Source organism: Microtus ochrogaster, linkage group LG5 (genome assembly GCF_000317375.1).
Source record: "Microtus ochrogaster isolate Prairie Vole_2 linkage group LG5, MicOch1.0, whole genome shotgun sequence".
In the NCBI taxonomy this organism is placed as follows: Eukaryota; Metazoa; Chordata; class Mammalia; order Rodentia; family Cricetidae; genus Microtus; species Microtus ochrogaster.
Genome location: NC_022031.1, coordinates 65,749,449 through 65,773,631, shown reverse-complemented (window position 1 = coordinate 65,773,631; position 24,183 = coordinate 65,749,449). Strand labels below are relative to the sequence as shown.

Sequence of the window (24,183 nt, the reverse complement as noted above, 5' to 3'; positions counted from 1 at the left end):
TAAAGAAATGGTTCTTTAGTAGCATGTGGAGGGACTGGGGAGCAGCTTTTATTTTATTTATTTTAGCAAAGCCAGTGAGGAGCATGCTGGTCTGAGGCTCAGCTTTTACACCACAAATAAAAAGACTAAGCAACAACCATGACATTTTCTCCACTCACTACTTGGGGACCTTTTACACTGTTGGTTTTATTTACTTACTGTGTTCTTTTGAAATTTTGTTTTGTGACATTCCTGGAGCTTCCTAATACTGTGCAATAAACACATTTCACTTACACGAAGGAAGTTCACTGTCTCTACCTAAAAATTGAAAGCTATGAGAGGGTTAACCATTTTATCAAAAACAGTCCCCACAAGGATTTGTCAGAATATCATCATTTGATTTTAGTTAATTAATATTTTTATTGAACATCTGCTGTGTCTGAAACGCTACACCAGTTTCCTTTATAGCAATAAAAATGTATATTAAAATCAAATATTTGAGTAACTACAAAGTATTCATCACTACAGAGTTTACATTTTGATTTCAGAGATTTAGTAATTGAAAAAGATATGGAGTATAATTTAAAACTGATGAGGTGTATTACAAATAACATCCATTAAAATCACGTTTAATAGCTCAGATTATATTCTCTACTGTGGCGAATATTAGTTGATTGCTTTCCAAAAGACAGTAAAAACAAAATGAAAGCAGGGGTTTATTTGTTTGGTTATGTTTGGAAAGTAAATGGGAATCATCTGGGCCAGAAAGTAATGTGACATAGTTGGCAGGTCTTATCTGGGAATAGCTGATAGAACAACTCAACCTAAGGCTAGGTAAAACTGAGTGAGAGAGCACTTACATGATTTGCCCAAGTCCCTGAATTCATCCTCTGCCACTGTCAAAGTAGAGAGACACAGCAAAAAGAACCCATGCCAAGAACTTGCTCCTGTCCAGTGAAATTCAATAAAAAGAAAAGAAACTGCATCATTACAAATATCCAACTCATATGATTGGGCCTTCTATTGTACACTTAGCTAAAATGAAAAGTATTTTGATAACTGAAGAGACAAAATCTACTCTTAACAATTCATTCTGTCAGGGACAGAATTATCAATCTTCAATGATAAATACTTTCTTGAAACTCTAGACTGCCGAAGAGTTCTTTTTAAAAGGATGCAGACAACAAAATGTACATGCCTTGTGCATGTGTGATTCTGACATGAAAAAAGGTCTTCTTTAGGGTGTTCATGCAGCATAATTCACAAGTGAACAGGATCGTCTCTCATTTAGGTTGAATATTGTCTTCTGTGTGACTCCTCCTTGTTGGACCCAACTCATCTCTGTTTTTGTCCAGCTCTAATCTGCATCAGATCTGTCATTTGCAGGTCCCTAACATTTGAACTACTACTACAAGCTGTGTGTTAGGAGGTTTCACCTTTAACAAGTGTTCTAAACTTTGCAGAGGAGCAGGGTTTATGGAGCTTATATAATTGTTTTCATATAGCAGTAGGAAACATAATCCCTCTGAGTACTTCTGTGAGGTCTGGATGGATTCTGCTCAAGATTACTTTTACAAGAAATGTTTTATCTCCCTCTTTTTTGTTTTGTAGGCCACCATAGATTTATGAAAGCAGTAATATACCTCTGTCCCTGTCTTCAATCTACACCTCTATCTACAATCATTGGTATTGCTTTTAGTGATATCTGGGAGCTACCATATTTCAAATGCAAGTTATTCTCTTCTTATTTTCTTTGTTTTCAAGGCACTGCATGAGTGCATTAAGATAAAAATCTCTAAGATAAAATTCTCTTTTTAATAAAATGGTGCTTTGCTCCATGGCTGCAGTATTTTTTTTTTTTAATGAATAGTCTCAGAGTAGTGTGCACAGTTCCTCTATGCATCGCTTCTGTGCTCTGATGGTCAGATGACATCATGAGCCACGGGGTAAGCTCTTTGGCTGTGAATACTGCACTTCTGGATCAGCGGCATTGCTATACGTTTAGGATTCAAGCATGTTTCCTCAGAGCTTTCAGGCTAAACGTCTGTTATAAAATAGAATTTAAAATGCTCTGAAATGTAGTAGATGCTTGCTTTATCCATGAAAAGGGGAAATATAATTTCTCCAGTGACAATTCATTTTCTTTTTCTTTCATCTTCGTTGTTCTTGTTCATTTTTGTGCACTTTTGCATGCATTAAGTCTTACACATGCAATTAATTTACCCCTTTTCTCTTGTGCCAGTTTTCAAGCTTAAAAGATAGTGTTGTTTGAGATATTTTTGGTGGATATGAGCAGCATTTGAGAAGATTCAGAAATATCAGATAAAATTGCATAAAATACTTTGCATGACAAATTTTCGATAAATAGAGGACAGGCAGGTCAAAGACCTGATTTTCCCTTTCATTCCCTATTTAGGTTCTCAGTCTTATAGGAATTTAAAAAGTTTGGTGCTGCTGTGTTTGTATTTCTTAAAAAAATTAGATATTGCATGCTTTGGATCAAAGAGTATAGTTATAGCATTTAAATATCTCAAGTGGCTTTCTTTAAGTTTTAAATTTTAATTTCATTATTTAATGCATAGCCATGTTTCTCTAAAAAGTCGGCTTCTATGATGTTTGTTTTAACACTAAGTCATTCTTTACCAAAAACCCTTGGCAAACTTCTGCATTAAAATAGCATTTACTCAGCTTCTATTTTAGAAAGGGCACAGTCATACAGAATTTGCCACTTTAGGCACAGCCTGCCTTAATATTAATCTTAGATTTGTTTGACAAATATTATTGTAGAAAATATTGCTAAAGTTTATCTAGAGAATATTTACAATAAAAATAAAATATTAATCAATTTTGTGTTTCCATCACGGAATGCATGACTGGTGTTGAAACATTAATGGTAATTATTCAAGCATTATACGAATGATTCTGATTGCATGCTAAACAGTTACTTACAAGAAGTACCTTCTTCTTCATTTACTCATATATTTCTAAAATATTTAAAATATAGTTTTAAAGAAAACTATATTTAGTTTTTATTTGTTGGTTTAAACACAAACCAACAAGTTTTCTTCAATTATAAAGGAACCACTTAGCAACTTCCCTGGTTGGTCATTCAGCATCCTGAGTGATGTGTGTCTTTGAGGAAATCAGGATTATTTTGTTGATTCTTCTGAGGGAGATCCAACATACATGTTTTTATGTTCTTGTCAGTAAACTTTTAAAGTAACTTATTAAAATTATTAGTTTTCAATAAATTAGGAAAAACAAGGTTATATGGTGACATCAACTTGATATTTCTAATGTTTAGCCACCTATTTTTTTAGAATACACATTAAAATTGTTGTTTTTTTATTTTGTTTTTTGGCAAGGAATTTTTATTGATTTTTATTGATCTCTACATTTTTTTCTGCTTCCCTCCCCTCATCTCCCCTTCCCTCCAACTGTCTCCCAAGGTTCCCATGCTCCCAATTTACTCAGGAGATCTTGTCTTTTTCTACTACCCATGTAGATTAAATTGATGTATGTATTATATTTAACTACATGAAACATGTCAAAATGGAATCCATTGTTTTGTATACTATTTACCATGAATTAAGTAACAATACATAAACATCAATTTGACAAATCATTCCCTATATTAGCAAGAGTTACAATTATAAAGAGATAGCTTTACCAAATGAAGAGTTACAAAGCTAAAGTAGACTGGACACAAATATGAGACAAAAATAAAGAAACATTCAGAAAAGTTACTAAGTGATACACTTAGAATAAGAGAAAGAAAAGGCAACTCCCAAAGAGAAAACAAACAAAAGAGTTCAAATATTAAAATTTCATTTTAATACATAATTAACACAATTTTAATACATTAATACAATGTTGTCAAAGTAAGAAAATAATTTTTGTAGCTTAGAAAGATGAAATAATTGGTATAAGATGTTTCAAGGTTAATTTGGCAAAAGTGAAGCAGAGTAAACTCTATGTACTGGATAAATCTTTCTAAAGCATGATATTAATATATCCAGACTTTGTATAAATTTTAATGTAATAATTTTGTTGCACTATATTTTACAATATTAATCATCTTAAATATCCATTAAAAAGGGAATTTGTAAATTATGGAACATTATAGAGTGAGAGATGAGAGTCAACAAAAACAATGAGGTAAATCATCTTTGTACATGTGAAGAGATGTTTTATGCATTCCAAAAGTGAAATCATGCAAAAATAGGAAAGAGATGAATTTTATTTTATTTTATTTTTTATTGCTTTATTTTTTAAAAAGAAAACAAATTTTATTTTTTCATTATACAAACCCAATCCAAGTTCCCATTCACTCCCCTCATCCCATTTTTTTCACTTACTCCTGCACCCCTACTGCCCATCCACTCTTCAGAGAGGGAAAACACATTGGGTATGGTTCAAAACCCTCCCTACTTTATCTAGGCTGAGCAAGGTATCCGTCCAAAGAGAATAGGTTCCCAAAAAGCCAGTACAAGTAGTAGGGATTAATTCTGGTGCCACTGCCAGTGGCCCTTCAGTCTGCCCCAACCATGCCACTGTCAGCCACATTCAGAGGGCCTAGTTTGGTCCTATGCTTGTTCATTACCAGTCCAGCTGGAGTTGGTTATCTTCCATTAGCTCAGGTAAACTGTTTCAGTTGGTGAACCCATATCATGTCCTTAACCTCTTTGTTCATATTCTCATTCCTCCCAGTCTTCAACTGGATTTTGGGAGCTCAGTCCAGTGTTCTGATGAGGGTCTCTGCCTCCGTTTCCATCAGTTGCTGGAAGGTTCCATGGTGATACTTAAGATATTCATCAGTCTAACTACAGGGCAAGAACTGTTCGGGCACCCTCTCCTCTACTGCTTAGGGTCTTTACTGGGGTCATCCTTGTGGATTCCTGGGAATTTCCTAGAGCCAGGTTTCTTGCTTATCCTATAATGGCTCCCTCAATCAAGATATTTCTTTCCTTGCTCTCATCTTTGTCCTTCCTCAATCTTGACTATTCTATTCCCTCAAGTTCTTCTCACCCCTCCCCTTCTCCTTTCCTCTTCCCCTTTATGCTCTCTTCTCTCCCCACCCCTATGTTCCCAATTTGTCAGATGATCTTGTCTATTTTGTCTTTCCAGGTCGATCTACATAAGTTTTTCTTAGGGTTCACTGTGTTACTTAGCGTCTATAGGCTCAATATCCCATGTTTATAGCTAGTATCCACTTATGAGTGAGTACATACCATATTCACCTTTGTGGGTCTGGGTTGCCTCACTTAGGACGGTGATTTTTAGTTACACCTATTTGAATGCAAAATTCAAGATGTCAAATTTTTTTACCACTTAGTAGTACTCTAATATGTAAATGTGCCACACTTTCTTTATCCATTCTTCAGTTAAACGACATCTAGGTTGTTTCCAGGTTATATTACAAATAATGCTGCTATGAACATAGTTGGACATATGTCTTTGTAGTACTGTTGAGCATCTTAAGTTTATATGCCCCAAAGTGGTATTGCTCTCCTATAGGTCCAAAGCAGTTCTTTTATTTATCAATGGTAACCACAACATACAGAGGGAAATCCCACATCATGCTTTTTCTAGGTTAAGTTGATCAAGTCTTCAGGTTGTGTGACAGCTCGGTTCCGGTGTTGCCATGTTGCTTTTTAGGTTTTTTGATGAATTCTTGCATTGTCATCTACTCATTTATTCCTTCAATTGATGTTGGCAGTGTCTTTGCGTCTTTGTCCAATCCTTGCAGTGGTTGTCTGAGTCTTTGGGAATTGGTCTTGGTCTGCTCTGTACTCTCAATGTCTGTGTCTCGGGGAACCACTAGGTCACTCTTAATTTTCTTTCTTGTTCTTTTCTTCTGGTTTGCTCTCTTGTTCCATTCTGTACAGTCACAGCTTGTGCTTTAGAATTGATCTCTTGGTCCTTTCTCTTGATCCTCTCCCTTGAAACTCTCCTGCTTGCTGAGGCAGGTGGCTGAGGGGCCCATGGTTTTGCCCCACTATGAAGGGCCTGGAGAATGGGGTGTCCTGCTGGTTGACTGGTCACTCACCTCTTGGTCCTCTCTGTATTATAGCAAGCAGTGTTTCAGAGTTCCACTGAGGTTGCAGAAGCATAGGAGATATGATGGTGGGATGGAACTAGTAGCTTACAGGGTCCCATGTATGGGGTAGGTATTGGGCCAGCCTACCTTGAGGAAACTCTTCTCATGGGTGGCTAGAGAAGCTGAGGAAGTTGGGGGGACTGGGGATTTGCCCCACTAGGGAGGTCCTAGAGGGTGGGTGTCCTACCAGGTGGCTGGTCCTTCGCCTCTTAGTCATCTCTGTATTAATGGAAGCAGTGTTTCAGAGTTCTACTGAAGTTGCAGAAGGATAGGCAAGTTTAGGGACAGGATGGGACTAGTAGTTTTCAGGGTTCTGTGAATGGGGGTGGGTATTGGGGCAGCCTACCTGCAGGTGAGATGAAATTTCAAAATTAAAAATAAATACTAAAGATTGACTGTTATAATCAACTAATTTTTCCCAATTTTATGAGAACATATACATCCTTATCCAATGCACTTTGATATAATTTAATACTTAAATAATTACATATAGCATTTTGTATCCTTATGTCTTGTAGTATTTGAGGTACATGTTTATAATTTTGAATTATACTGACTTGCTTATGGTCCTTTTTATCCTTCAGTGATTTTTAAATTAAGATTCTAGGTACAGTTGAAATATTTAGAAAGCCCAAGGTTCAAAATTCACAGAAGTAATAACAAATTCATATATTGTATTTCCTCTCTGGCATATATAGCTAAGTGTATTTCATATATTTACTAAAGAAAGCATCAATCACAGGGGAAATTAAATTTAATATTACAAAGCAATTCTGAAAGTTAAAATGAAAAAGAAAAACAAACATAAATTCTATAAAGATCAGATCCTCAAAAGCCAGAGTAACAAGAGCAGCAAAGTACAGTGTAATAGAACTCTGAATACCAGTCCCCTAAAAATACGATAAACACACAAAAAAGAGAGAGGAGGAGCTTTGAAGAAAGAAACCATTGAAGAAAGGACTTTGAAGAAATCTCTGGGTTTGGAAAACACACTCTTTCTGCCTCTCCTCCCCCACTTGCTCATCTAAAGTCATACAAAGAACATGCAGAGAATTCCAAGCAGGCCAAAAGCCACAATTCACAAAAGTAATGTAATTGTTTAAGAACACATAGGAACAAGTCGAACATGCTTTATGATAGGCCAGTATACCCTGAAAACCTTTGCTTGGAAGTGTTAATATATTCAGAATGTTGCTTGTTTCAGCCGAAAGTATAGGGAGGGTCTGGAGAGTCAATCATTAATTTTTGTGGAACTCACTATTTAAATCTCTGGAAGTTTTAAATCTGACACATTAGACATATTTTTCAAAGATTTGCTATTATTATTATTATTATTATTATTATTATTATTATTATTATTATTATTATTATTATTATTATTATTATTATTATTATTATTATTTCCTCTCTGTGTGTGCATGTGTGAACATAGTTTAGTGCAGGTGCCCGAGGTGACCAGAGCCATTGGTTTTCCCTGGAGCTTTCATTCTAGGTGTTTGATACCAGCCTGATAAGGGTACTGGGAACCAAACTCAGACCTCTGGGAGAAGCAGTACACTCTCTTAATTGCTGAGTCATCTCTCCAGCACCTAGAAATAATTTTAACATTGAATTCAGCATTTTCTGCAGATGGGTGCTTCTCAAGACTCCCCTCATCTCTATGAGATAATAGTAGCACATGATTGCGTTCCTGGCAAAGCATTGCCAGTGATTATTTCTAGACGGGTACATATTTATGAACACCAGACACACTTTTAAAATCTCACTTTACATAATGTTGTTTCTGTAAAGTGGTGTCTATTTAGAAAATGACCATAAAGAGCTATTGAATCAAGTAGGATAATTTTTCTTGTCAGAATACACAAAAAGATTTTTATGTGGCATAATTGTAATTAATTGTATCTCCCTTCTTTATCTCTCATTTTCAGTGTTAGTGGAAAGTGGAACTGTCATTTCATTTGTGGGTTTTATTAATTCTGGATATTGTAACATTTATAGAAATGTTGTGGGTCTCGTGAGTCTACGATTAAACAAAATGGTGAGTTTCAACTTATTTGTTGATTTAATAATTAATTACTCTAGTGAATAAAGGATGTTGGATAGCATTTCTCATGCCATATTGAACAGGGTCCTGTTTTATTTAAGAAAATAACAGTTGAATTATTTGGGGAATTTTTATTTGGTTTATTTTTTGTGCAGTAAGATGTAAGATTCAGGAATGAAATATATGGAGCAAGATATGTTGATTTATAAATTGTGAAATGACCAATAACCACAATGCAAGGTCCTTCATCTTCATTGTCAGGGAAATGGATTTTAAAACCACAGCAAGGTAGCCACAACAGAGCAGAAGGGGTAAGATGAACTTCACCACACGATTCACCTTTCCCTCTAAATATTTACCTATCCACCTAAAGACTCACATTAATCCCCATCCTTCCTGAACTAGAAGCAATCTAAATGTCCTTTAATGAGACATTGTACTGTATTTAGATAGTGGTCAACCACACAGAGTGAAACAGAACCCATGATAAGTGTATGTTGCATTAATCTCGACACAAGTAGTGTGAGGACATCAAACTCCAAAGAGTTCCGTGTATTCATTTCACTGCCCTTAACCAGACACAGAAAGAGTCATATGCTAGAAAAAGAATGAGCAATTATTTCTCTGATAGCATTTAAAATTATTCAGTTAAATATGTAAACTGGCTTATGCTATGACTCCTTAGTTATGGTAAAGATATACCAATCGCAGAAATGGCAAATATTCAAGCAGTTATGATTTTGACTTAAAAACACTTACAAGACTTTCTCCTGGCCAGAAGGTGGTGGTGCACACACACCTTTAATCCCAGTAATCAGGAGGCAGAGGCAGAGGCAGGTGGATCTCTGTGAGTTCAAGACAAGCCTAGTCTACAGGAGCTTGTCCCAGGACAGACTCCCAAGCTACAGAGAAACCCTGTCTTAAAAACAACCAAAAAAGAAAAAGAAAAAAGGAAAAAAAAGACTTTATCTTTGTCTAAGTGCCTGTCAAACACCTGTCCTGGGGAAAATTGTTTTCCATTGCTTACTGTAACCTGATCATCATTAGATCTCCCAGAACAGATGTCATTCTTTTCAGAATCACCTGGGCTGAAACTGCAGTAAAGTCTTCTCCACAGGACCCCCGATGTGAAATAAATTATTAGATTATTGAATTAAAATTACTATTGTTACTAAGAAAACATATAATAGTTGGAATATGAATATGGCTCATGGAAAGAATATTTATAATGTGTACACGTACTTGAGATCCATCCCCAGTAACACACTTGTGAGCAAACATGTACAGATAATAAAAGAAAAAAGACAAGCGATAGTTCCTATTTCAGTTAATCGGTCACTTACAGCCATTACAGTGTTTCAACCCCATCTTCTCAGTTACTCCCTTAACTGTGTCTCCAAACTGAGGTTAAGGTTTATCACAATTGGTATTTGACAAAATATGGTTAAATTTCACTCTGATCACAAAGTAGTATACTAGGACCTTTGGAAACTTCAACCATTTCAATATTTCTCAGACAACTAATTGCATTAAAAAATGAAACAGGGTAGTGAGATGTCTCAGTTGATAAAGGGGTTTGCCTTTCAGCCTGACAAACTTTGATCTTTGGCCCACATAGTGAAAGGAGAGAACTGCAACCTGTAAGTTGTCTTCGGGCCTCTACATGCATATCATCATTATAAATCAACATCATCATCATCATCATCATCATCATCATCATCATCATCAACATCTCACACATACCCTGAATATATAAACATTAAAATAACATAATAGATGCATAACTAAAGGACAGTGTTGTCAGCTATCATGTTCCTACTGGTCTTCTTGACTGCATCATGGCTTTAATATAAAATGAATAAAACAATAAATAAATAAAATGTAAATGTTTTCTCTGATTTTAATAAACTTTATTTCTAATATCTATTAGCTAGATGATTTAAAGAACTAAGTTCCTGACAATATTGGTTGCATGAATAATTTTATTAAAACTCTATTGTCTGTATCTTTTGCAGAAAAAAGTTAAAAAGCTTGTGTATATGGGTAAACTTAGGGAGAAGCAATCCTTTGGTGAGATCAGCATTCTTCTTCAAGATCCTTTCACATGTACAATTATTACTGGAGGAGAAGTTGAGATGATGATTATCGAAGATAAGGATATTCTTGGTAAATGCAAAAACACCATATAACTGTTGTGCAACCTAATATATGGAGTTTTGGAAAGGGTAGGGGTTTTTAACTGACAAAATATAAAGTGAGTGTGGATATATGTAACAGAGGTAAGAGATACACAAGACAGGTGATAGACAGACAGAGAGATGCCCCTTATATTATTCTGATTCAGATTTGTTACTTTAAGGTTATATTATTCACTTTTTAAAAGAATAATTTGAAATTAGTAATCTTGATAATTCACAAGGTATGGTAAATGTAGCAGTCCTGATTTTACAAGGATGTTTTATTTTCATATTTAAGGTGTTTCTTTTATGATTTTGAATAAAGTCAAATATAAGCAATACTTAATGTTCAAAAGATCAAACACACATATGTACAGCATATACAAATGCATATAAGCATACACACATGCATAGATACATGCACATATGTAGTAATAGGAGTGGCGGGGTTGTGTCCCCAGCACCCCGCTGCCCGCAAGGCTAGCTTTACCCGAAATAATTACACGGACACTGAATACACTTTTAAGCACTGCTTGGCCATTTCTATCTAGCCTCTTCTAGGCTAACTCTCGCACCTGGACTAGCCCATCTCTAATAATCTGCTGTAGCCCACAAAGGTGGCTTACCAGGGAGATTCTAGCCTACGTCCATCCTGGGTCGGAACTTCATTGCGTGTGTCTCAGAGCAACAGCTCTCGCCTCTGCCCGCAAGAGTGGAGCATCGTGTATCTCTGAGGCGTCTGCCTGGGAGCCCGGAGCTGTCGAGTCTCTGAGCTCACTTCCTCTTCCTCCCAGTGTTCTGCTCCGTTCACTCCTCCCATCTACGTTCTAACCTATCAGGGCAAGCAGCTTCTTTATTTAATCAACCAATGACCTTCCTCCATCACACATACATGCACAACTGCATGTAAAACACATGCATATACATGCATGCACAAACACCTATATTTGCAGTACTTAAATCTTTTAGATACTTTAGGGTTCTAGTATTAAAAGAATAATGATTTCATCACAAATTAAATCATAGAAATGAATATAAGCAGAAATGAATAGTGGTTAAGCCATGAAAGTCATTCTTCATACATTAAAACTAGAGAATGTCACGTACTAATTACATAATAAAATAGGAAACATTTCTAGACATTAACATAGGTGCATGATTTTCTTAAACTCAATGTGACAGAATGCTTGGAACTCAAATTTTGAGTGTTTAAACTTCTCCTGGAGAATATGCAGGCTGTCCTTGCTATAATCTTATTTAAAATGAAAATATAATCTAATTTCAGGCATCTGTTTTTAAAAGGCATGGTTTTGAAAGAGTATTTGTTAATTTTTTTCCCTTCCTTGCCATTCAAATACAATTCCCTGGGAGTTAAAGATGACTCAATATCACATACTAACTACCAACTAAAATAATATTTCTTTCACTTTATATATGACATACTTTTCCATTCACTAACAGCATTGCTGGTATACATGAATACATATGGTTCCTTTATGTAAATAAAGATTTCATATATTACTAGCATTCAGAGTTCACTAGAAAAACAGAACCAACTGCATATTTATATATGTAAAGAAGATTCTCTGGGAAGGTGTTCAGGTGGAACCAGCAATTTATTCTTGTTCATTCCAAAGACTGAGGCCTGAGAATTAGGGAAGCTGTTGGCAAAAGTGGTTTTGGTCCCAGTCTGTGGGACCAAAGATCAGAAAATGTGTGTGTGTGTGTGTGTGTGTGTGTGTGTGTCTGTGTTTGTGTGTGTGCAGCAGAGAGAATTCACCCTTCATATGTCTTTGTAGCTCTACTCATATATTGGATAATTGAATTTTAGCTGTTAATACTCCTGACTATGAGCCTTCCTTTCTCAGTCTTTTCATTCAGATACTAATCACTTTTAGAGACATCCTTATATAAATACCTGGAAAGACTTCTTCCCATATATCTGAGAATTCCTTAGCTCAGTCAAATTCATACCTAAAATTAATCATCAAACAAGGAATGTGTTTCTTTCAAGCTTGTATTAGAATTTCCTTTGCCACCTGGCAGCTCCATACATATTTAAATAAATGGCATAGTATAAAGATTAAATTGTAGGTGTTCACGCTATTCATCTTCTAAAATTTATTCTATAGTTCATTTATTTTACTAATGATTTCACAAGGCTACTGTCATGCTATTCACTTGATTCATTAGTCCCTAGGGAGAATTATGATAAGAACTATATTTTTCCAAAATTCATAAGGAAACATTACGATATTCCAGAATATATTTATATTTCTACACTCTAAGCATTTTATGTTTTATTTTAAGAGAGTTAGGAGCTTTAAAAAAGTAAAATCCTTTCAGCAAAATAATGCATGACTGGTTTTAATGAAAGGAGAATCTTTACATGTGAAAAATGAACTTTAATTTTCACTTTGTCTGTATATAAGTTTGTGCATGGGATATGGTGTTGAGAATGGAAACGTGGACTTTGTACACAGGATGCAAGTACTGAGACACTATTCACCCAAAATTTGTTTCTTTAAAATTGTCATTTTAAATGCAATTTATGTTTCACAGTTTAATACACATGCATAATACGTTGCAATTACTCACGTCCCATACAAGTTCACATCCTCTTCTAATCCCTGGCAACATTCCACTCAGAATACTAGATTCTTTGCCACATTTATGTCTTTTATTTTATGAACCATTACATTTAAGCACTGTCATCTTCATGGCTATAGCTTTGGAACGGTCAGTTGGAGGCTGGTGAGTTCATGAATAGGTGATTCCTTGTTGTCTGACATTTACCAATAGCCTAAATTTTTCATTACACTTTTCCCTCTAAGTCACCCCCTTAATTCTTTTTCTCCCGTCTCCCAAAATGTTCTCTGAGTCTTGGAATGAGAAGCAGTATAAATATCCCATTAAGGGGTGAGCATACAACCATTAGTTATTATTTTTTGTTGTTGTTGCACTGTTTAAATTTATTATAAACTCAAATAAGCGTGTTTCACACAGTCAAATACTGTAATAAAAATAAAAGCAATTTTTTGTTCAAGTATTACAATTCATGTTATAAGTAAAAAGATTGTGGAGAATATTAAAGGTAGTATTCAGAAGAAAAAAATAATGAATGATTGAAAGCTCAAGTCCTAAATATTTTTCATAAAAATGTAGAATCAAGAAAAATATACTTCATCAGATGATAAGTATCAAATATTATTAAACATTTATGCATTTATTTTTAGAATTTGATCAACTTTCACATGTTTCTTTCCTCTATTCTTTTATTGAAAATAGATTATTTTCATGTAATATATTCCGATTATTATTTCCCATCCCCAAACTCCTCCAAGATCCTCTCTACCTCCCTTTTAATCTGAGTCCACACCCTTCCTCTTTCCTTTGAGAACAGGAATTTAAAGAATATTAAATAAAAAAAACAAGTAAAATCACCAAAATAGAACACAACAAACAAGAGAAGAGCCTAAAAGAGCCCAAGAAACACATATATACATATATAGCAGAGACACAAATATTCATAATGCAGGAATCCCTTAAAAACATAAAACTGGAAGCCATAATGTAAATCGAGCGGGCATGTAATTTTTGAAAAAAATAAAAAAAATTGCCTGGCCAAACATTATCAGACAAGGAACTTTGGAACTTGGCACTGAAATGACTTTGTCATGCCATCTACTGCTGGCCATGGGGTATGCCTTTAAAAGAGTTTTATATCCCCACTGAGACTCTGTTAGAGAGAACTAGTTTTTCATTTGCAGGTGGTTATCAATTGGAGATAGCTGTGTTAGGGATTCTGGTTTGTGTCTACTCAGTTCTCCTCTCAACATTGGCCGTCCATTATTCCCAGCGCAGGCCCTGTTTATGCTGCCACTATCTGCGTGAGTTCATGTGTGTTTATTCTATTGTGTTTAGAAGTCCTTGTTTCCTTCTTGTCTCTTACAAGATATCTATTTTGCTAACATGACCAGAGAAAATTTATCCAAGGATATAAGAATTTGGTATAGTTTGAATGATATAAGGAAACAACCTGTTGCCTTGTATTTTATGTAGTGGTTGATTACAGCAAAGGTAAATCTATAAAAAAAACAGATGTAGCAGATACTTGGCTTAAACAAGAGAGATGACCTTTGCTATTTTATACATGACTAGATGATCTTGCTAATTTTCTCCTTAGACAAATAACGAAATGTCACTCACCAGTCATATCATTTTGTCATAGTTGTGAAGTAAGATCTCACGTTTGTAGTCTGTGTAAATTTTTAGTAAGACAATTATGTGACCTGTTCATGATTGAAAGATGATAGGTGTACTATCAACTTTCTTAACCCTTTCTCAATGATTTTCTTCTATAATAGTTATCAAAGACTAGGATTGTTACCTACCCTCCAGTCCTGTAACTCCAGAGCCCAAACTATCAAGGTCATGCTTCAGTAACAAGTTAATTGACAGTTCTCAAAAAACATCATGTTAATCCCTTGTCTCCCTGTAGATATTTTACCTATACTTATATGTGTTTTAGCTAGAGTTTTACTAAACTGTACTTTATTAATGGTCTCTGTTGTTTATAGACACAAATGAGAAATCTATTTTATTCCCTTTGAAACATTACTACATTCAGGGTGCAAACAACCCCTGAGCAAAATGAATAAAGATCTGGGTCAACAGCAAATGTGTAACTTGTTTTCCTTTTTGTGGTTAAAAAAGCTAAAATCCATATTCATATTATTTTATAGTTAACTATATAATTATCTCTGCTGCTGTACTTTATTTTGTCAGATAAAAGCAAATTACTGTGCACTGTCTTTTTCAGGTGAAAAACAGGCTATTTTTGGTAGATTAACTTTATGGATGACAAGTTTTCTCCGTCATTATCTAGGGTTGCTTTATTTCCAGAATATTTTGAAGATATGGTTTGTTAAATTTACAGTTCTTGGTTGACATTTTCTGCTTAGGCATTTCCAGCATGCACACTCTCTTTGTCCTCCTCTCTGTCCCCCTCCCCGTCTTCTGTCTACTATAGTCCCAAATAAGGTTTTGTGATATACAAGATTATCTCTTATCTTTTCTATACAATGAGGCACTTTCTTCTTGCTGCTTCAAAGATTGTCTTTTGCATTCTGATGTGTAGATACCTGTGGATATCTTCATTTTATATCAATTGAAGTTCAATAAGTTTTCTGATTATGTAGGCAAATATTTTCCACACTACCTCTCTGGGTCTGGGTTTTTCACTCAGTATAAAGTTCCCAACTCCATCTAAGAATCCTCTGCTGCATGGCTTATATGGCAAACACTGCCTAATTGCTGAGAAATACTGCTTTAATTTTCCTATTCACATGGAAAAGTTAAATCCTCCAGCCCTTCTCAGTTATGCTGTAGTAATGTAACTGGCACTGAGAAATAGTATAAAAGAAACTTATTGTTGATTTGGCCATGAATCATACGATCTTCCATGATCTCACTCAGTGTCTGGAAATGAAGTTCTCCAAAAGAGAATTACAAAACAGTGGGAACCTGAAGCCTGGATTTTTTTTTTTTTGATGGAACTGTCCAGTAGAATAGCTCATCCAGAAACATCTGTATTGAACTTGGAATAAGTGACATATAAACATTGATTAAATCAAGCATCTAGGGTTTTGGTTTGTTTGTTATAGCAACTCAAAAGTGCTACCCTGAGTCATTCGGCTGACAAAAGTGCAAGATTTTTTTTTGAGACAATCTTTATAAGGTAATAATTTCCAGACTAAAACCTAAAATGAATATGTTTGACATTATTTTTAACATTCTGAAAATTTCCATTTAAAAGAACTATTTGATATCTGTCATGCAAAACATTATTACACAAAAAGTATGTGTATAAGGAAGATGTATACTTCTATATGTCTCTTGCTGAGAAGGTTAGGTAGTATTGTAAAAAGAGCCTCATATAAAAAAATGTTTCCACTTTGGTAATACAACATTAAAAATAACTTATAGTTGCATATTTCTGTGAACAAAGTAAAGTTGTTCTATAGCATTCTATGTATATAGTGTCTGTAAACAAAGGACCAGAACTTAGTATATTTAAATATGAAAGCAAAAATATAACTGTTTATATTTAAAATCAACAGATTATTCTATAATTTCCTTATCAATAGTAAATACAAATTATTCCAAAATATTTGTAGATAACGCTAAACTTAACTTACTTATAAAATCCATACTGGATATTTTTCCTAACTTCATAATATTTGAGACACACAATCTTTTATATTTATTGTGTCATTAAGAATTTTTTCCTAAAGATATAATATTATAGACATTAAATGAAAGCTCTTAAGTTAAAATATTGTTTTAAAAGGCATACTAGATTTTCAAAGGAAACAGTGAGATATGCTATAATATTAACACCCCAAAATTTATTTAATTATGTTGTTATAAAGGGATGGAGGGATGGATTAAGTGGTTAAGAGCACTGGCTGCTCATCCAGAGGACATGGGTTCAACTCCAAGCACAAACACGGAAGCTCACAAATGTCTGCAACTTTAGTTCCAGGGGATCCAATATGCTCATACAGACAAACCGCATATGAAATAAAAATACAATAGATTTCTTTAAAATGTGTTTTTATTAATACTTAGTCACACAAAATTGTTTGTTTTTCTTTATATTACAAGTTAAATTTGTATTTGAATTTTCAAGTTTTTAATCCATTAAGGCACTTCATTTCCATTTTAATACTATCTGACATATTTTTGTATGGATATGTAGAATCTATATAAGCTGGTCTCTGAGTGTACAGGCAAATGATTGCTGAGAGATGATTAATTATTCCAGGGGGAAAGTAAGAAAGAATAAACACAAGTATCAATCAGAGATGTGTAATTGGAGAGTAGGAGGAAATGATCTGTGCAATACAGTATTAAGGAATAAGATTACAATTAGGAAAAAAAGGGTGCTAATGTCCTATCCCAAAGTTCTGAAAATGATATTTACACAAGAAGAATAAATGTGGAATCTGGTAGGTTACTGACTCTGACTGAGTCATGATCAATATTTAATTCAAAGTAGATTAATAATACTTTATAAGCAGAAGAAAATTTCTCTTTGCCAGAGTATAAAATCTAATCAGAATAAATGTGTCTATACATTCATATTAAAACTAGGATACACTAAAGAGACTTCCAAACCCATATACCTTTCACCTATTAAGCCAATGAATATTTTTTGATCCTATCTCTGTTTCTAAGAGAATGGCAAAAGAAAAGAACCTTAATTCTATGAGTTCACAGTATGATAAGATACAGTTTGAGACCTGCTCTGTGAAGTTTAAAGAGTTTCTACAAGACATGTTTTGTTCTCTCTGCAATGTGTGTTAAAGAGAATAATGAGAAGGGGCAAATAATTTATTCATTGCTGATAGAAATATAAATTTGTATAACCACTACGTAGCACAAGATAAAAAGTCCTCCACAATTAATAATAGAAAAGGCATGTGATATAGAATTTCAATTCTTGGATATTCTCTAAAGGAATTGAGATCATGATCTCAAAGGAATAGTTATGTTTACTAGGGTACTATTTGTTGTGGATGTGATATGGAACAAAGCAAAAATATCCATCCAATTAATGAACCAGTAAATAAATAATGTCACCTATATACAACAGGGTGATGTGCTGTGACCTTATAAAGGAGATTTTCTCCAGCTTTGTGGATTTGTTCTTTAGCCTCTCTCACAGGAAGGTTGCCATTGTTGGTTATCCAGCACATATCAAGTCCTGCTGGTTTACCGCAGTGACTAAACAGTTCACCTTGCACTCAATTGTAGGAGAGATGAGGAGCAATGCAATTGTGCTTAGTTTTAGCAGTGAGAGAACAGCAATCTTAACAAAAGGTACATTTCAAATTTAAAAAGAAACGATGAAGACAAAAAAAAAAAAAGGAAAGTCCCTGAAAGTCTTGACTAACAATCCAATCTTTAGAGCATCCATTATCCCAACCCTGAAATATGAACTACCCTGCTATTCTCTTTCAATATTTAAAAAATACTGTAGACTAGTTTTGTAGCATAATTGTCCAGGGATGAACACTGGATAGAAGGAAAGGGCCCTGTACTATTAACAGAAAGACAATGACATTTCTCCTCTTGGCGAGAAAAGACATGTTTTAAGTGGTAACACGGTTTACCATAGGGACATTATGCTGAAAGAAATAAACCAGAAAATTAAGGGCAATGAAACCATGACTTCATATGCACAAACAGTATCTAAAGGAGCAAAATGTATAGATTCAAAGGCTGCAGTATTAATAACTAAAGACTAAATGTGGAATGGAAACATAAATTCATAAATCTATTGGCATCAAGCTTCAGGTATTCAAGATGAATACGCTTTTAAGATCTGTACTAGATTGTACATATGATTAATAATACCATATTTTAAAAGAATAGATATATATTTTTTCTTAGTACAAATAAGTAAGATGTTTGTTTCATACACTTGCTCAGAGAGCAAATTTCATCTGATTAGGTATTTTATGAATATACTACAATACTATAGAACTCATTAGAATTCAGAGTTAAAATTTAGCTAAGTGAAGTGAAATAAAATTCTTAACAAGATAAAACACTTCTAAGTACCAAATAATTGGAGCGCTAACTCTTACCACAATAGACATTTAAACACAGTAATGACAAAGGACTGTGCTCTAAATGGACAAATTTGCCTATAGTAAGATATAACATGAAATCTACTGGGTGACACCTGTCTTCCACAGTTTTTCATTTTCCATACATTTTGGGGTGATTCTTACATTCTATTTCCTACAGAGATGCTCAGTTTACTTACTGCAGTATTAGACAAATAATTTGTGCTAGTGGGAGGAATAAACACATCCTCTAGAAATGTCTGCACACGTCTTCAGTTTGCTTACTTTCATAGATTGTTCCTTCATCTGTCATCTGTCAATTCCCAAATAAGGCAAGTTCTCCTCAAGATCAATTATTGTTTTTTTAAGGGTGATGTATGAGGCTGGCAAGGAATCCACCCATATTTTGTATTTGGAAATCTTGATATATGACTGTACCACAAAATATAATTTATATCCTCAGATTACACATAGTTTACAAAAGCATATAGATCTTATCTCTTTTAGATTAGCAGTCGTGGGTATAATAAAATATATTGTTTGAAAATCTATTGCCTTCAGAATTCAAACAAATTTTCTTCCTTTTATTCCACTACTGAAATACCACATAGATGTAATTATGGTCATGGCCTCATTCCTAAGATAATCACAGATTTATAACAAACTTATTATAATCAGTTTTTACTAACTGAAAAAATAGGCCTGGAAAGAAAAGAAAAGTTTCACAGTTTCACACAAACGTGTTTATAAACTGTCTTCTTGATTTATATCAAAAATTACGATTCATGTTCCCTGTGAGACCATTTGATTGTTGCAGAGTTGCCCTGCATTGAAATATACATTCTAGTGATACCTTTCAACCTTGTAAAGTGCTCTTCAACATGTCTTCATTCTTTTGCGTACATTTCCATAAAGTAATGCATTGTTTTATGTAATCCACTTTGTAAAATAATCTAATCCATTCTATTATTTTACATTGTAAGTATATATTTCATAACTCCAGGTTTTAGGAAGCTGATATCAGTGTTATAATTCTTTTTGTAGAAGTTTAAATTTGCCATGCCATCCTTGCTTAGTGTATTAGGCAGTAAGTGCATTTTGCCTAAGGCTTCTATATGCCTTTAAAAAGTTTCTCTGTGACTTATTGGGCTTTAACTCTATTGTTAGACTTCTTTTGAAAACTAAGAGAGTCAGTAAAATTAAACCAAACAGAAAGGTATTGCTGCCATAATTTTGGACCCAACTATTATGTAAAGAAAAAGATTAAATATTCTTTCCTATCTTGAGAGACTTTTTTATTTAGCTTCTTTTGTGAAACTAGTAGACTTGTATAAGAATGCAGTTCTTATTTTCTGTGAACACATTTGATTGTTGTATAGTTGACCTGCATTAAAATATACATTGAACTGCATTCTAGTCTAACAAATCTGGTTATCCTGGAACTCACTACGAATACCATGCTGGCCTCAAATTCACAGAGATCTGCCTGCCACTGCCTCCCAAGTGCTTGCCTTAAAGGCATGTATCATCATTTTTCACAGGTTTTCGCAATCATTTGAATGAGTGAAATGAAATTTATGCCCTGGCAATGCTGAAGCATACATGGCCAGCCCATATATGGAGGTTCTGTTGAACTTGTCCATATTAGGTTTCATGGTCTAACTTGATGAGGACAACTGACCAGGTCTCTTCTTTAAGAGAGCACTGGAACTCATTACAGATGGTTGTGAACCACCATGTGGTTGCTGGGAATTGAAATCAGGACCTTTGGAAGAACAGGCAATGCTCGTAATCATTGGACCACTGAGGAAGAGACCTGGTCAGTTGTCCTCATTCACTTAGACTGTGAAACCCAATAGAGACAAGTTCACTAGAACTGTCATATATGGGCTGCCCATGCATTTTTTTGCATTACCAGGGCATAAATTTCAGTTAAAAAATTCATCATCATGTCTGGTTGAGACTGTCATTCTATAATGCTTAATTTAGTTGAAACAAGGATGTTTTAATCACAGTGATTCCAGCAATTTGTGACCTATAGCATTAAAATGCTGAAAGAGTCTATCATCCTCGAGTAGAAAACCAGGAACATTCAGTACAGTGTCTAGTTATATTATAGGACATTTAAAATCGAAGGGGAGTGTAGTGGGAGGCTGCTTGTTGGTTGGCTATCTTAGACCCAAAACAATCACACAGAAACTCTTAATTAAGTCACTGCTTAGCCCATTAGCTCTAGCTTTTATTTGCTAACACTTACATATTAATTTAACCCATTTCTTTTAATCTATGTATTGACATGTGGCAGTGGCTCATTAGCAAAGTTTCGGCATGTCTGACTCTGGAAGCTCCGTAGCTTCTCTCTGACTCCGCCCTTCTTTCTCCCAGCATTCAGTTACATTTTACCTGCCTACCTAAGTTCTGCCCTTCTATAGGTCCAAAGCAGTTTCTTTATTCATTAATGGTAATCACAGCATACTGAGGGAAATCCCACATCAGGGGAGTCTTTAGGACTTGCTACAAAAATAACAGAATATTAAAATACAAATACATCAGTTATTTTTGTAGCCATTGTTAAGAATTTTCAAGAAAGATTTTTAAGTCTCTCAGGTGCTATCAATAAATAAAAGAGAGTTTTTATAATGGTTACTTTTTTCTCACATTCATTGCTGCACAAAATGAAAGACTGGTAATTTGGTTCTTCATATTATGAAAAATACACTATACTCTGAAGTTAATGTCTGATATTGGTATGTAGAATGGTGTGGTGATTATTAGAATATTAGAATAGGAAACAGGTAAATATACCTACCTTTAAAATAAGTATAGTTAGAAGAGTAAGTTTGCTTTGCATGTATTTTGCTTTTTAAAAAATTAACTAGACTATATTACCAGTCCTTGAAATTCTAACATAATTAATCTATCTTACAAAGCTGTTTTGAGTTTTATGTATTTCAAAACACTGTCCCTAGATGATGTCTTACTGAACAATAATTTTCCTTAAAGAAGCTCCCATAATGTAGCTTAGAGGATTGAGCCATTTATAAGGTTTGGTTTATCCTAGTTCCTAGCCATTAATGTGTTAACTAGAGAGTAGTTATTACACAAAAATACTTGCCGTGGAATCTAGGTATTTTCACACTCAAATATTCATAAATACAATATTTTGATTTAGATTATAGCCAAGTAACTATACTAAAGCAAATACATTAGTAGTCTATTGTATTTATTAGTAGGTTATAACTACTTTGAAATCAGTATACTATCCTAGACAAGAACCTAGAATATTCATTTCTAAGATAACAGTTGAATTCCTCAATTTATTACCAATTAAAATATATTCTTGAAGGTTTGATACCTTCAAAATGGATAAACATGTAGTACCCATCTGGGATAAATACTAAGAAACAAGAACAACGGGTTCATCTCTGATACCAGATGCTTGGGATATCTCATGGTGCAAGCAGGAAAACTTCTTTCTCAACGAGGCTTTGAGGCTGATATGTGCTATGAAATTATGAAGTCATATTAATTGACTTTATGGCCTTTTCTACTTTTGTCTTTTTGGATGTGGTATCTTGATAGCTTTTATCTGTTCTATAAAAAAATCAATGTATATTATTACAGTCACAGGTTGCAGTGTCCAAGGGGACTGCATTCACACAGCACATAATGCCAAAATAGTATTCAGTTGTGTTCTGAGTTAGATGGAGTAACACCTCACGTCCCATGTAGTAAAATATTAATACTTTTTATTAAAACACGGGTGTGTTTTTTCAGTCTATGCAAATAAGCATTAATATTGAGCTCTTAATACTAGCTTTCATTTTCATGTCATAAAATATCCACATCATTTGATAAAGTTATACTGAAATATATCTTCAAAGTGTTGAATGACCCTTCTTTCATTGTGAATAATTGACTTAGGAAGTATGTGACCAAGTTCTAATTACTTTTTAATCTCTGGAAAGTTTTCCTTTGTACTCATACAAAAGAGAAGTAGTAAACTAACAAACCTTGAAAACCTCATTTTCTCCAGAATAATTTGTATCAATAACTTCCATCTATTTAAACAAGCTTGGGCTGGTATTTTCTTATAATGCATCACAATGTACAAAGGAAGTTGTGAAAATGTAGTGTGATCAAAGGAACAGAGAGAAAAGCTATTCTCTTTGACAGTGAGAATATCAAGTTGGTACATTGTTTTCTATATTATAGTCTATGATGCATGAAACTGAAAAGTCTGTGAGTCTTAAATCTCAGATAATTTTATATGTCCTCTTATGAAGTTTATATTTGCCCAATATATAACTGGAAGCACCGTGTCATTAGAGTATTCAAGGAAAGCAAATGGGAAGATGCCATTCAGATATCTGCCAATAACAAAGAATGACAATGATAAAGGAAGACAGGATGAACTCTCAATGCAGTGTTTCTTAATAGACAAATTACTGAAAATAAATACTGAAAAATCTACTTGTTACTACACGTACATACAGGTAATATAAAGGAATGTATATATGATATGTTTGTGTTGTCTACCAAAGGAGTGTATTTTCTTAGCTATTTCTTGAAGTTCACACAAAGAGAAATTCAAATCAACTGAGTTGAAGCTTTTATTTCTTCCTAAATGGCTTTTCATATATTTCATGGAGATATTAAATATGTCTTATTAAGTTTAATATAGAAAGTCATGACAATCTTTAAAAGTACAAAATATAAAAATGGCTTAATTAAAAATAGTACTCTGCCGCTGACTTTCCGTGTCCCTTTCAGAAATACTGTTTTACGGCCCTTCATTGATCATATATTATGACTGGCCTACCCCATCTAGATACTAACAGCTTCATCTACTGTAGAATGTTTCCTCAAATTCTTCAAGGTATATCATGAACATTTTTTCTGAAATAAATGTCACTTGCTAAAGATAGAAGGAAAGGGGGCTATGTTGAATGAAGTAAAGATCTGCCTACATCCATCCATTGCTTAGGAAATTAGCCTAATACAAAGTAACCTATGTTGGGTTCAACTCACTATTCTATAGTCTTCCAGTTATCGTTGTGATTTTGTTTTTGAACCAAATACACTTGAGTTTTCTTTCAGATGTACTGAATGTTGCTGTCTATCCTTAGAGTGTCTTTTCTCATGTCTAATACAAAACTTCATGCTATCTATTCTTAATAAATTTTTTTTGGGGGGGGGTTTTCGGGACAGGGTTTCTCTGTGGTTTTGGAGCCTGTCCTGGAA

At 34.2% G+C, this 24,183-nt stretch overlaps 1 protein-coding gene across 1 annotated transcript in view; it reads left to right on the top strand.

Moving 5' to 3' along the window:
• The window catches only part of Cnbd1 (cyclic nucleotide binding domain containing 1), a 246,200-nt gene that overhangs the window by 173,914 nt on the left and 48,103 nt on the right, over positions 1-24,183 (top strand). The window contains exons 9-10 of the mRNA XM_005362341.2: positions 8,008-8,117; positions 10,139-10,289. Of these exons, the coding sequence (XP_005362398.1) occupies positions 8,008-8,117; positions 10,139-10,289 (261 nt within the window). The remainder of the gene's footprint in view (positions 1-8,007; positions 8,118-10,138; positions 10,290-24,183) is intronic.